At 44.4% G+C, this 13,608-nt stretch overlaps 1 protein-coding gene across 3 annotated transcripts in view; it reads right to left on the bottom strand.

The window, feature by feature from the left end:
• Window positions 1-13,074, bottom strand: part of SGPL1 (sphingosine-1-phosphate lyase 1) — a 53,619-nt gene extending 40,545 nt beyond the window's left edge. Inside the window, exons 1-2 of one of the 3 annotated variants that reach the window (XM_053663858.1) lie at window positions 12,959-13,074; window positions 12,071-12,136 (exon numbers count right to left, since the gene is read on the bottom strand). In XM_053663858.1, the coding sequence (XP_053519833.1) occupies window positions 12,071-12,097 (27 nt within the window). In that variant the 5' untranslated portion in view covers window positions 12,098-12,136; window positions 12,959-13,074. Of the gene's footprint in view, window positions 1-12,070; window positions 12,358-12,958 lie in introns of those variants that run through there. The other 2 variants (XM_053663857.1, XM_037130682.2) reach the window with 2 other exon arrangements.
• Window positions 13,075-13,608: the final 534 nt, after the last annotated feature.

The following is a 13,608-nucleotide window of genomic DNA, read 5'->3' as shown; positions in this document are numbered from 1 at the left end:
TGTTGAGACTCAAAGACTGGTGTTAAAATGTGCCTTCCCTGGGGTCAAACCAGATGCAGTGGCCCCGTCAGAACCTAACATCTTGTTCAATACTCTTTCCACCAAACCAGTGGAGTCCATCAAAACCATCCAATGGCCTGAGAAAACCCACCCAAAGGCTCAGTAAGTATAGTGTGGAGCCCGGAAAAATGTATTTTGGAAAACCTCCCCAGGCAATTCTGACAGGCACTCTTGGTTAAGAACAGTTTAACCTGTACACTGTAATGCGCCCCTTTCTCTCCCCGTCCCCTTCTTTTGTAAAATAATTACCCAATACTTGACTTAACATTACCACTGAGACCCAATCACCAAACTCAGTGGCTACTCTTATCTTTGATGGGCCGAACAGACATCCCTAAACTTCCCTGGAAGTGTTCAAGTCAGGGCCTGGCCACATGAAAAAATGAGATCAGATCACTGTTCCTGGATAATGTTTATTCTTTGGCCACATATTAATGAAAATCAAGACCTTGTACCCTGCGATGCTGCAGAGAAGAAAGGATAGGGTTCCCTCCTGCCTCCACGTTCTTCGCCCCCAACACAACTGCCTGGTTCAACCCTCAATGGCTTTTCCAGAAAAGCCAGACATCCAAGCTTTAAAGCAGGAACGGGCTGCTGAGGAAAAGAAAAACCTGTTTTACACAGTTCACCCGCTCCCTTAGTGTTTTAAGATCAAACGATAACCTAAACACTGAGACTCAGGTTAGGGGGTGAAGTAAAAATACAGAAGATATCCCAAGACTTAATTATTTATTCTTTACTTCTGCCCTAAAAACACAGAAAACAAAGCTAATTGAACCTGACTCTCTTTCAGATCACATTCTGCAGAACTTCAAAGTGCAAAGTAAACAGGTAAGAAAACACTGCTCTCCATAGAGGCTCAAAAGGTATTAAAGTTCATCAGCAAAAACAGATCACAAACCCAAAGGGAGAAACTCCCTTGAGTCACCAAAGGAGTAAGAATTGAGCAACAAAACCAGTCTTCTGACCAGACAGCCTTCCAACCAGCCACTGGTGACTGTGACACAGAGATGTGTGCTCATTGACGCTCATTCAGCCCTTCTGAGGGGGTGAAGAGCAAACCGTATACTTCCCCACAAACGCCACTATATAAGTCAAGAGATCCAGTATCGGAGAAGGTCATCTCAAACAGCCTAATGGCCCACAGGTTGCCCTTCAGCCGTACTCCGAGACTCAGATACACAGGCTCAAGTACTATTCCACACGCATGTGCACGTAAATCTAACTGCTCTCCAGTCGGCACCGGAGTCCTCAGGAAAAGCACCTTTGTGTCACTGTGATACAATCTGGGCTCCAGACAGGAGACAGACTTGCAATATTCTTCAGTCATTAGGGTGCACTCATGGAAAATCGATGCTTCTGAGCTCAAAAAAGCTGAGAGCCCTAAACACAGCCCAACGAGCATCTAAAATTTTGTCTTTACTTACTCATGGTGAGGACAAGGCGTCAAATAAAGACAGCTGCTGATTTTGTCAACTAATGACTGTGAGCATCTTTACTGAAATACATCTAGAAATGCACTACACAGAGCTTAAACTAGTAGAGAAGAATAAAAATGCACAAAACTAAGCTCAATAAACAGAGAAGGAGGCTAAAGGGATGCAAATTATGAACAATTATGGGTTTTCTTGGTAAATACTTTCTCAGCATAAGGTGAATAGGTAAGATGTGGGGGAGTACTGTACATGCAACCTCAAACATCTAATGTTGCCAAATTTGCTGTGAATTCCTAGTCTCTTCCAATAAGTAGCTAAATGGCTTTACTGGGCATGTGCACCGTTTACCTTTAAAAGTACTGAAGCAGCTCATTATCCTCTGAAGACCAGAAGTGAGAACTCCCTGGGTAACAGGCAAGGTCTGACGGAAATAAGCCCACAATTCTTCACACGTAAAGGGGAGGAAGTGATGCAGCTTTCCCTCCCCAGACTGATCTTCAGATCATCTACCTTCGCGACTGACTTAGGGTACCCAGACTTCCCACATTACAAGTACAGAAATCTCCTCCTCAATAGTCTTCCTGCTTTTAGAGAGAAGTACTGAACATATATTGAGAAGTGTAACCCAAGTGAGTTGCAAAGGCTACTTCTTGGAGATTTCTAACATGTAATCCTCTTCAAAAGAGTGAACTTCAAACCTATCCCTGGGTTTCTGATGGACCCTCAACTGATGTAAACACCCTTTGGGTAGTCTGCTTTTTAAAAGTGAGGACTGCACTTAAAATGATCATTTGGAAGAGTTTTAAACTTCCTGATACCCTGTTGAGGGTGCAGGAGAAAATGTGCACTTCCAGCAGAAAATTATGTGTTGCTGGGGACATCCTCTGGGTTTTGCAATTATGATTACATGAAAGTTACTTTCTGATGTAGTTAAACCGACAATGTAGGTAACTGACAGTGGTGCCAACTCTTCGTCTGTAAACAGGCCACCTGCCACGCCTGGTCCATGTTCAAATCATCCCTCTGCACGACGGGAGAGGCTGACTTCGCCTTCATTTCACACTCATTTGAATGTTCTTGGTCTGTAACTGTCTGTTCTTTGGGCATCTCATTTACCCCAGTTATAACCTCTCGCTGGAGTCCTCATTCTAAGTCAAATAAAATCTTTATGTGTATTCATTTTACACCTGTATGAGTGTCTTGATTTTACCTTTTTTAAAATTCTCAGTCCCCTAAACTCCCCCACCAAACATAAGCTTGGGAACACAAAACCTTGCAAATAATTATGAAGAGTTCAAGACATCCTGAAGGCCAGTCATTTAGCTCCACACTGTCCATCATAGCCCGTCTCTAAAATGAATCCTGGAAGTAGCCTTAAGATGACAAGCTATTCTACTGTGTGTAAAATAAACCCGAGATGCGACCCTCTGTGCTCCCTGTGAGAACACAGGAACACTACTGGAGACACCTTTTACTTCAAATTCTCCACGAAAAGCCTTACGATCCATGTTACAACATGGATGAACTTGGAAAACACTGAAAGTGCAAAAAAGCCAATCACAAAAACCACATATTCTATGATCACATTTACATGAAATGTTCTGAATAAGGAAAGCCATAGACAAAAAGTCATTTGATGTTTGCCTCGGGCTGGGGAATTGGGAGGATGTGAGTCAGGGACTGCTAACCAGCTCGGGGTTTCTCCTGAAAATGTTTTTAAGTGGACTGTGGTGCCGGCAGTACAACTCCATAAACAGACTAAAAACAGCTGAGCTGATTTTATACCTTTTTTAAAAAGCATTATGATGGAGAAATTCCATTATGTTCACCAAATACTTAGGACTGCTTGAATTCACAGAGCTTTAAAAAAAAGGCCTTCCTGAAAAAAGTTTCCGAACGGGCCAAAGACAGCAGAAGCTTTGCAATTCCAGAAATAGAAAGTAAAGCTTTGGGCTTCAAATAAAAGCAACCAAAAGTATCTAATAATGACTTAAAATTTACAGAGCAATTATATATAATTTACACAAAGAGGACCATTACTGTGTAATGGTAGACATTTTAAAGAGTCTACACACAGAATTACTAAGTGCTGAAATGATGAGACTTTTAAAAAACATTATTTTTCCTCTGGCAACTCAAAAACACACACTCCAGCCACTACCCAGGAGAGTCCTGAAGCAACACCTCACACCCTTCCTGTGGCCCTGGGAGCTGCTGCATGGTGTTCCACAGGCACCGTGACGCCCTAGAAAGTCTGGGCTGGTGGCAAGCAAAGCTTCAACTCGAAAATGAGCTCTCACTTAGAAGATGTGTGGTCTTCGGCACATTACTGATGGTCTGTGCAACTCGATTTTGCTCATCTGCAAAAATTAGATGCCACTGTTATAAGTCAACAAAGAGTCCACAGGAAAAAAAGATACCACCATTCACTCATAGGGTTTACATTAAATGAGGTAAAGGTAATAAGAAAATGGCTACAGATTAAAAAACACTAAATGTTTAATGAATCTGAATTTTCTGACGATAAACATTTTCCTTTCCTCTTCAGGATACAGCAAGGGAAACAACCTTCAGTGTCCTAAAGTCACAAAAGTAGGGCTGGTAGAAGTTTTCAGTAGTTTGATTTATGCCTGTGTGTATTTTCTTACAGATGATGGTAATAAACCGCATATTAATAGTGAGCTGTGCCTGAGTTTTGTTGGACAGATGTTCCGTCACCTCTTTGCCTTCACCAATCTAACTCAAGGGAGAAGTTGCGAGTGACCCTTTACCTGCCTACAATACAAGACCACATCGGTTACCTGCTTATGTTTATGTATGATAAAGGTGATTTCAGTCATCCAGATAGAATGCCACTGACTGCTACAGCCCTAATGCTTGGGAAAGCATCTCAAATCTAAGGTCATCAAAAAGGGCTGGAGACTTTAAACATACAGTCCTAGGCTTTCCTCCATCCATGCTACTTACTACGCAGCCAGATAAGGAGCAGGCCCACCATGGCATTCTCAAAATTGTCTGAGATTCCTTCCTATCACAATGTTCTTCCTATTCTCCATGCTCTCTCTAATGCTTAGTATGCAGATATTTAAGGTGTGTGCCCAAATCTGAATCCAAAACATTTATTAAGAAAACCCTATAGGAAAAGAATTGATACAACCACTTTGGAAACCTGTTTGGTGGGTATACCTTACAACCCACCTATTCTAATTATGTTTACCAAAAGACAAGCTCAAGAATGCATCAGTGTCACACATAACAGCCAAACACTGGGAACATAAATGCTCATGAACTACAAAACAAGGAAACTGAGACATTTTTTGCACCAAAACTACACTGCAATAATTAAAAAAAAAACTATTGCTAAACAAGAACATGGCTGAATCTCACAGACAAAATGTTGAGCAAAAAGGACATTTAGAAAAATATACGTATGATACGTTTCCACTTACATAAAATTCAAAAATCAGCAAAATGAACCACAGTGAGAATGACAACATTTGGTGGGCTACCAGTGGGCAGGGATGTACGCAGCTTCCTGGGGGGCGGGGTATTTTTCAGTCTTGCTGGGCAGTGCGAACAGTGTATCCTCGTGTTAAGTATTTCCTGACTTGTACAGTTAAGATTGGTGCCCTTCACTGTGTGGAAGCTGTACCTCAAAAAAGAAAATGCTACACTTTTTTATTTAAAAATTATTTATTCAATTCGTAGGACACACATAACAGTGTGCCAGAAGAACAGACTAGACCTGTCCTGTGGTTTCTGCCTATACCGCAGAAATTGAACGATGGCAAGTCATTCAATTCATCAAACATTTACAGTTTGCCTATTTCATAAGAAGCTCATGCAGCTATATTATATTGTCAAAAAGCATTATTATATTAAAAATGCAACATGTAATAATTTTGAATCTGTATGAAGCTAGTAACAAAACTGTAAAATATATGTAGCAACATTTAATAAAACTACAAGGAGAAATAGATAAGTAATTGATGAGGCATAAGACTTGAAGGGTACCCACAAACCTGGAAATCCAAAGAGTCAACAAACATTTAAAAGGACACATTAGTAATCAAGGAAATGCATATGGAAATCAATTAGATTCACTCTTACTGAATTGGCAAAACATAAAAAACCTTGTTAAGTATCAGGTTTGTCAAGCTGGGTAGAAACAAGAACTCTGACACTGTTGCTAGTAGTATAAATGCTATTAACCTCTTTAGAAAAATCTGGCATTATCTGGTGAAGTTAAGGGTGTACATCCTTTACAATTCAACAATTCCACTCTTGGGGATAAATCCCAGAAAAACTCTTACACTTGTTAAGAGTTGGTATCGCTTGACACCTGTAAGGAAGTTCATAATGGTAATGTTCAAATAAACCCCAGACTGGAACAACCTAAATGTCCACCATCAGTGGGATGGAGAAAGAATGCATGGTAGTCATACGATGAAATACTACACAGCAATGAAAATGAATGAACTAAACTACAAGCAAGAACATGTATGTATCTCACAAATATTTGACCAACATAGGAAAATTTTAAAATACATATAAACACATTTATAGCAAGTTAAAAAACAAAGCTAAACTTAACAGGCACATATGTAGGTGGTAACACATTTCTTCAAAAAACAGCAAGGGAGCCCTGCCCTGCCCAGGTAGCTCAGTTGGTTAGAGCATCATCCAGATACGCCCAAGGATGCAGGTTCGATCACCAGTCAGGGCACATAAAATTGATGTCTCTCTTCTCTCTCTCTCCCCTTTACTCTCTCACTAAAATCAATGAATAAAAATAAACACAGCAAGGGATAATTATTCCCAAAATTAGGATAGTAGTCAAACCTAGAGGGGAGGCAGGAAGTGTAACAGGGAGGGGGGCACATGGAGCTGACAGTAAACATTCTATTCTCTTAACCTCGGTGGTAGACAGCTGATTATTTTATTATTCTTCTTTAAAATGTAGATACGTGCTTCATGTACTTTCTGTACATAGAATGAATAAATTTCACATGAAAACTTTTTTCAAGATTTTATTTATTTATTTTTAGAGAGAGGGGAAAGAAGAGAAAAAGAGAGGGAGAGAAACACTGACGTGTGAAAGAAACATCGACTGGCTGCCTCTTGCAGGCCCCCAAACGCAGACCTGCCCCCAACCTAGGCGTGCGCCCTGACTGGGAATCGAACCGGCAACCTTCGGTTTGGAGGCCAGTGCTTCACCCACTGAGCCGCACCAGCCAGGGCATTTGTAGTGAAGAACCGAGACAAGTCCTCCCTTCCTTTCCTCCTTCTGCTGGACGGAACATAAACCTAACAGAGCGAGCTGAAAGCAGTGAGCCTGGACCAGGAGGTGATGCACGATGGGGCAGAACTTCCTCAAAGACCTGGGCATGGCCACATCCGTCCGGAACTGACTACTCTGGATTTCTCTGACTTTACAAAAATATAATTTCCACCTTTTAAAGATCTCTGTTACTTTAGGCTTTTCGTTCATATAAAGCCAAACCTAAGCCAAACTGATACATTCAGCAATCTGGACAAACTTCCTAACAATTAAAGCTTTCCAACAGTGTAAAGGACTCGCTGAGAACAGGTTCCGCACCCACTCGGGCAGGGCACTGTGGAAAGGGTTCCCACACAGCAAGGGAAGCTGGACTGCAGGGTTTCTAAAGTCAGTTAAGATTCTAAGGCAAAAAAAGCAGCTCTGAGCTCACCAAACCTACAGCAACACTTTGTCTCTGAAAATGTCCTCTGTTATCAGTGAAAACACTCCTTTCTACAATATTACAGACTCTGCTCAGATACCATCGTCTAGCTATACCTTTCAGAACTAACTTGACTTTGACTTCAGCATGCTGGGTACCCTCCCTATGCTCTTCCAGGTCCTCCACCCAACCTTTTCCATCTCTGCTATGTATGTGCCTCACTGGGCTCCCTTATTTTCTGGTTTCCAGTTGGGTTTGACCAATGACAGGCTTTGGCAGGAGATCAGAGGGTGGGGAAAAAAGAGAATCTGAGGTATTTATTCCTTGATTCCCTTCCTTCTAGGCCACTGGTTGGCAGTGGTTACACTCCGACAGGTTGCCCTCTCCTACAGCTAAGCTCTCCCAAGGTTCCAGAAACCAGTCCCCCTCCTGGCTGGCTCCTTCAGGCCTCAGAGTAATAATGGCTCTAGTCCTGAGTTATTTCATCATCCCCTATTGGTCTTCCCTAACCCTGCCCAGCTCTGAGAAAGCGCCTGCATCTGCTCCATCATACTGTAGGGCTGTGTCAGAAGATAAACTATTCTGCCTTCCCACATGGGTCCTGTTGCCCCTTTCCCCCACAGCATGGTTTCTCTCTCAGGAACTGAGTTCTGTGTGTTTCCACACACGGACTGACTCACTACAAACCAGTTCCCTATGGGAATTTCTCAATCCCAGGCTGACTCCCAATTCTGCTGCAATGTGTACAAACTGTATGCAACGTTAAGTTGGACACAGCCTAATTAAGAAGATGACTGTTACTAAAAAGGCCCAACACACAGACTGCAATGCCAAGCCCAATACTGGGACTTGAGGTTCATCTATTTATAATTCCCCCTTGCTTTAGACTAACGGCTGCATAAATTATCACACTTGTTAATACAGTTTTGCTTTATTTAATAAAGGTTCAAACACTGCCCAATACAGTCCTCATCCTACAAAGGCCATTCAAACTGCCACCAAAACTTTAAACAGCCCGCCAGTCCCAATCAGTTTTCCCTTTCTTCCAGACAATCCTATGACTAAGACACCAGAGCAGATATGAGCTTTTCGTGTTGATCTTTCAGTGTATTGCTTAAATCCCAATTGAGATCCAGAAAGAAGGCATCTCTGAAAAAGATTCAAGGGTTAAAGATAAGGCTGAGACCTGGAGAGATCCGTTTTGGAGCCTGAAAGAACTGAGACGGGCTTGCCGTCTGCGAATTAAGAAGAGTGCTACAGAAAAGGCTGCGGAGAAAAACACTGCAGAATTTCCTCTACTGCAGAGGACCGTGCTGTGCCTTCTCCAGGATACAGTCCCAATAGCAGGGCTGGATCTACTGCGCAAAATAACCCGAAGGAACACTAGGGCCGACCCGTCAAACTCCAAGAAGAGACTCATTCTGCCTGGGATGACCCACAGGGATGCCTGGGCTACGGAGACTGCTGTCTGCGTGAAGAACCCTAGACCTGGGCACCACTGACATGTCAGGCCAGATAATTCTTGGTTGTGGGAAACTGTGTGCACTGTCGGATGACCCCTCGCACTCCTCAAGTGTGGCCACCAAAAATGTCTCCAGAGACTGACACATGATCCTGGAGAGCAAACCCACTCTGGGCCCTAGATAAACAACTTTCAGGAAAACCCCAACCAGCACTACCATGGAACAAATGTAACCTTGATATCCATCTGCATGGGAAGAGAGAAAAGCCACCTAAGGGACACATGAGTTTGTAAAACAGACTGAGCTAATTCTTAAAACCTACAGGTATTTAACAACTTGGAACCCTAGTTTAGGGAAGGAGGAATAATTGCCAGAGTGAGGAAAAATTGCTCAAATGTTGCCTGACTTGAATTCCCCCAGAAAGCATCACCATTCTCAGATGAACACACTCATTTTATTCTGAGATACAGGTGGGAAGTGTTACAGCCCGTGACACACCATACACAGGGGTGTCAAACTCATTTTCACTGGGGACCCCATCAGCCTCGTGGTTGCCTTCAAAGGGCCGAATGTAACTTCAGGACTGTATAAATGTAACTACTCCTTACTTGGGGCAAGGAGCTCGGCACTGCCCCCGGGTGGAAACAAGGTGGAGGGCTGGATTCGGCCCACAGGCCTTGTGTTTGCCACCTGTGCCCTACAGGCACAAATGGAAAAAGGCAGGCAAACCACCCTAATCAAATGAGGGCGAAATTAAGGACAACAATGCACTAAAGGCTGACAGCCCAAGCTCTTCATTCTGGGATACAGGGTTTGACGTTCACAGACTCCAGCTGACCTTCCAGTTTCATTACCATAGTATACTGTCCACACAAGGGGTTTGCAACCGTGTCAAACCCAATGCCCTCTTCTTATAACGGATATTTTATAATGCCGCTTTAGTATTCTAAAGTGAAATTCGAAGATTATAATATTTTACTTATAAGCATAACTTCACAATGCCCTAACTGCAATGTAAAAGAAAATAAACAGGAATATTTGTGTAATAAAACATGTATTTTCAGACAAGACTATACTAGAAGACAGACACACACACAGGCAGACACACACACTCATATATTTCCAAAGTGCTCCCCCCCAGGGAGGAGCTATCCCACCCCCACTGCTCCACACAAGCCCTCTCCTATCAGTCACAAAGTTCAACAACCTCGGCCCCTTATGGAGAATATGGCCCAGAGGCAGCATCACAAAGTTAGCAAGAGGGAGGGATTTCAAATCAGATCAACTGTGGCTGAAACGTGGCTCCATCACTCCACTGCTGTGGTAACCTAGCAGAGTCTGGGTTTCCACTGTAAAAGGAAGATGCAAGCGTATTTTCCAAAGGGTTTCTGTGAACATTAAGTGACTATGTAGAGCATCTATTTCTCTACATAACATGTAACACGTGCTTAACAGATACTAGCTGTTGGACTACGTTACTATTCCTGAATCCACCCTGTGCTGTGTCTCAGCTTATGCCCATCTTACCCACCCCACAGCAGAAATAACGCATGACTGGAGACCCATTTATCAGAGACCCAACAATGGATCCATGCATAAAATAAGAAGCTGCATCATATGACTCTATGACTGTTTCTGAGTTTCTCTAATATGCTGCCCTCCACTGAGGTTATTTTTATGAACTGGGATCCCTTCTTCTCAGTTAGAGGGTCAAGAATATGTCTTACACGTCATATAAAGTACCTTGAACTCAGTTCCTAACAGTTTAGTGCACCCACTGAAAACCCACCCCTGGCTGTTGGTTCTATGCATTTTAGCTTCAAATAGCCCAGTGGAGATAAGGAAGGAACGCCAACTTTTCCAGGGAAAGCCCCTCAACCACTGTGGTCTCTTCAGAGAGGGAGGGTCCTCAGGGCCAGTCCTTATCCCTGCAGATTAACTCCTTCCACCAACAGGCAGAGCAACAGCGCTAAGCATTCTAGATTATACGATGAGAAAGTAAAAAGCAGTGGCAAACGCGACAGAATTACTTCAAAACAAAACGAATGCCGTAGTATTTGGAATAAAAGCAACCACTGCTCAGATTAAGGGAACACAATGGCCCAAGAAGTAGCACGCACATCTCTGGTCAAGGGATTAGATCCTACTTACAGACAGGCATCTTCATTTGTATAAACATAATGAGGAAAAGTGGAATTGTCAATTGTTACATATCATTCTCTACAAAGCGATGCCACCAGTGGCTATCTCCGAGTAGTGGAATTCTGGGGGGTTTCTTCCCTTTGCTTATTTATAATTTCCATTTTTTCCTAACATATCGCTCTTATAATAAGCATTTAAAATTACATAAAGCTATTTATTACCTACTGACAATGTATGAAACTTCAGGCAAGAAACTATTTCTGGTGAAATGTTCAGAATCTGTGGGTAAAACAAGTATTTATATCTCTCAAAGCATCTTGGCTCCCAGCCTCAAATCAGAACTAATACAACTTAGTTCCCCTCATTTTCTCTGGCAGAGCTGACAGGTTTTGCTGCTACAGGAAGTCAGCACCCGGTACTAGAAAACCTCACTACTGGTTTTTGCCAATTTCCCAGGGGATAGCTACCAACTGTCTGGAATAGTGAGATAAAGAGAAGAAAGGAATTGTTTCTAAATCCATGTTTTTGCCCAAGGAGACACTGGACTCAGTGAAGTGACTTATAAAAATTAAATGCACACACTTTTTCTATATAGCTATTTCAAAGTCCAGTTTTCCCCATAATTCTCCTACTAAGAAGCCTCTATGGAATCATGAAGGTCCCAAGAACAAAATGTCATTTTGGTAAACACTCCCGCGGCAATGCTACTCTCCCTGCTCAGTGAGAAAACAGCACAGAAAGACCTCAGGAGGAGAGGAAAATGCCGCCTCTACCAAAGCAGCTATATTCCTCAGCCCAACCAAACACTTAAATTCAAACTAATTCAATTCTACAAGCATTTGTGAAGCACTTACAATTACAGAGTACCATGATAGGAGTTTATTCATGTCTATATAAACAAGTCATGTCTGCCTTCCTGGGGATCACAACTCTACTCTGGGAGGCAAACACTTCTAAACTGCAATATATGGCAGACTCAGGTAAAGTAGAACAGAAGTTTTAAAACTGCCCTGGTAATACAGGAAGGGAGAGATTAAACCGTAAGAATCTTGAAAAAGATTCTTCTTCATGTATATTAAATAGTCACATTTAATTCAGTTGTTTCTCCATCTTAATCGTTAAGCCCAAAATAAAGGTGGCAGAAACGCTCAGCTACCAACAGCAAGCATCAGGGTTGTGAAATCTACACACTAAGATCCCTTGGACTAAAAATAAAACTTAATGGACAAGTGCCTTACAACGAGGAGGATGTTGGGAAAAGACTCACCAGCATCAGAAGGTCCATACTCGGCATCGTCCTCTTCCAGCCGCACTTTCAGGGCCTCCCCCCTGCGAAAGGGAACCAGATCTGTTTACTTCTAAAGCTTTTAACTATCGCGTCGACCCGCCAAGATTAGCTGGAGCAGACAAGAAATGGTTCTCTCCCTCCTTTGAGAGCTCGGGTTTCACTCCCAGATATCACACTCCACCCCCAGCTCCCCAAAGCAGCGAATCAGAACCCTGCTGGCACTAGGCTTCCCTCCGACAGCTGACCAAACGAATCCAGACCCAGCCTCCCACAAAGCAGTGCCCCCAGGTAGGTACCAGGGGCACCGCCCAGCCCGCCCCGACCATGGCCCGGAAACCCCGAACCCAGCCCATTCAACCTAACCCCGCGGAGAATCGGACGCTAAAAGGCAGCCCAGTCCCTGGGTCCAGCTGCCACTGAACTCTCTTTATGAACAGCTGGCTTCGCTCTCTACATGCCTCCCTCCCCAGAACCCTTTACTCTCCCAGGAAGATCAAGTCTTCCAGCCCTAGTAGTCCGCGGGAGTGAAGTTTCAGATACCGCTCCCTCCCGGCCCTGGCATCCTCTCCCACTCGCTCTCGAACCTTGCACTCACTCAGACCTCGGGGGCAGACGCGCCCCCTTATGCCCTAAGCCGAGCCCGCCCTCAGGGGCTAGCCCTCAGTCCCCGCGGGTCGTTCCTCCTCTCCTTACCCCTCGAACCCCCTACCCTCCGAGTCTGGACCCTACTCGCCTCCCCCAAGCCAGGACCCGCCTCCCATCCGTCCCGACCGAAGCCTTCCTCCCCAAACTATCCTCCCTCCTGCGGAGCCGGGCGGACCCCGATGGACCCCCTCCATCTCCTCAGCCCGGAACCAGCTTCCCTGCTCCTTCCCTCGGACACCCTCGCCCGCGAGGGTCCTCTTCTCCACACCACTGACTCTGTAGTAGCTGGGTGCGGGCTCCCCCTGCGGCCGCCGCCGCCGAGATTAGAGGCCGGGCCGCAAGCCGCCCCGCCCCTCCTCGCCCGGAAATGGCTCCTCGGCCGGCGTGCGCGGCCCCGCTGCCCGCCGGGCGCACGCCTCCCTCGGGATCTACCGTGCGTGCGCGTCGCCTGAGGACCCGCCCGGCTGGCACCCTGGCCCTACCTCCCCAGTGGGTCAGCAACCTCTTCTTCAGGCTGCCTTTTTAAAAAACCAAAGGGCACTTGTAGCTTTTGAGACAGTTGGCCTGCCGAGTACTACAAACTGATCGAAATAAACGATCCAAAATGGGATTCTAAAGGGGCCTTTGAAGTTGTCCCTTGTTTTACCTGGGCACTTCCACAGAGGTCAGTGACAAAGGGACATGAAAACTCACTTAATGCAAATACTATTCCCTTCCTCCCCTCCCCCTACAGAAATGGAGAACAGAGACTACAGCTCTTGGGAGAGGAAGAAACTTTCCTCAATTCTCAAGGTACTTTCCACTGCTCTAATCAGAGGTGAAACAGCCCTGGCAGGGTATTCAGCTGGTTAGAACGTGTCTCCATAGGTCAA

The sequence above is a fragment of the Artibeus jamaicensis genome, unplaced genomic scaffold, assembly GCF_021234435.1.
Source record: "Artibeus jamaicensis isolate MK-2021 breed Jamaican fruit bat unplaced genomic scaffold, CSHL_Jam_final contig_332, whole genome shotgun sequence".
NCBI classification, from domain to species: domain Eukaryota; kingdom Metazoa; phylum Chordata; class Mammalia; order Chiroptera; family Phyllostomidae; genus Artibeus; species Artibeus jamaicensis.
The sequence above is the reverse complement of the archived record's forward strand: the minus strand, read 5'-3'. Positions and strand labels throughout refer to the sequence as shown.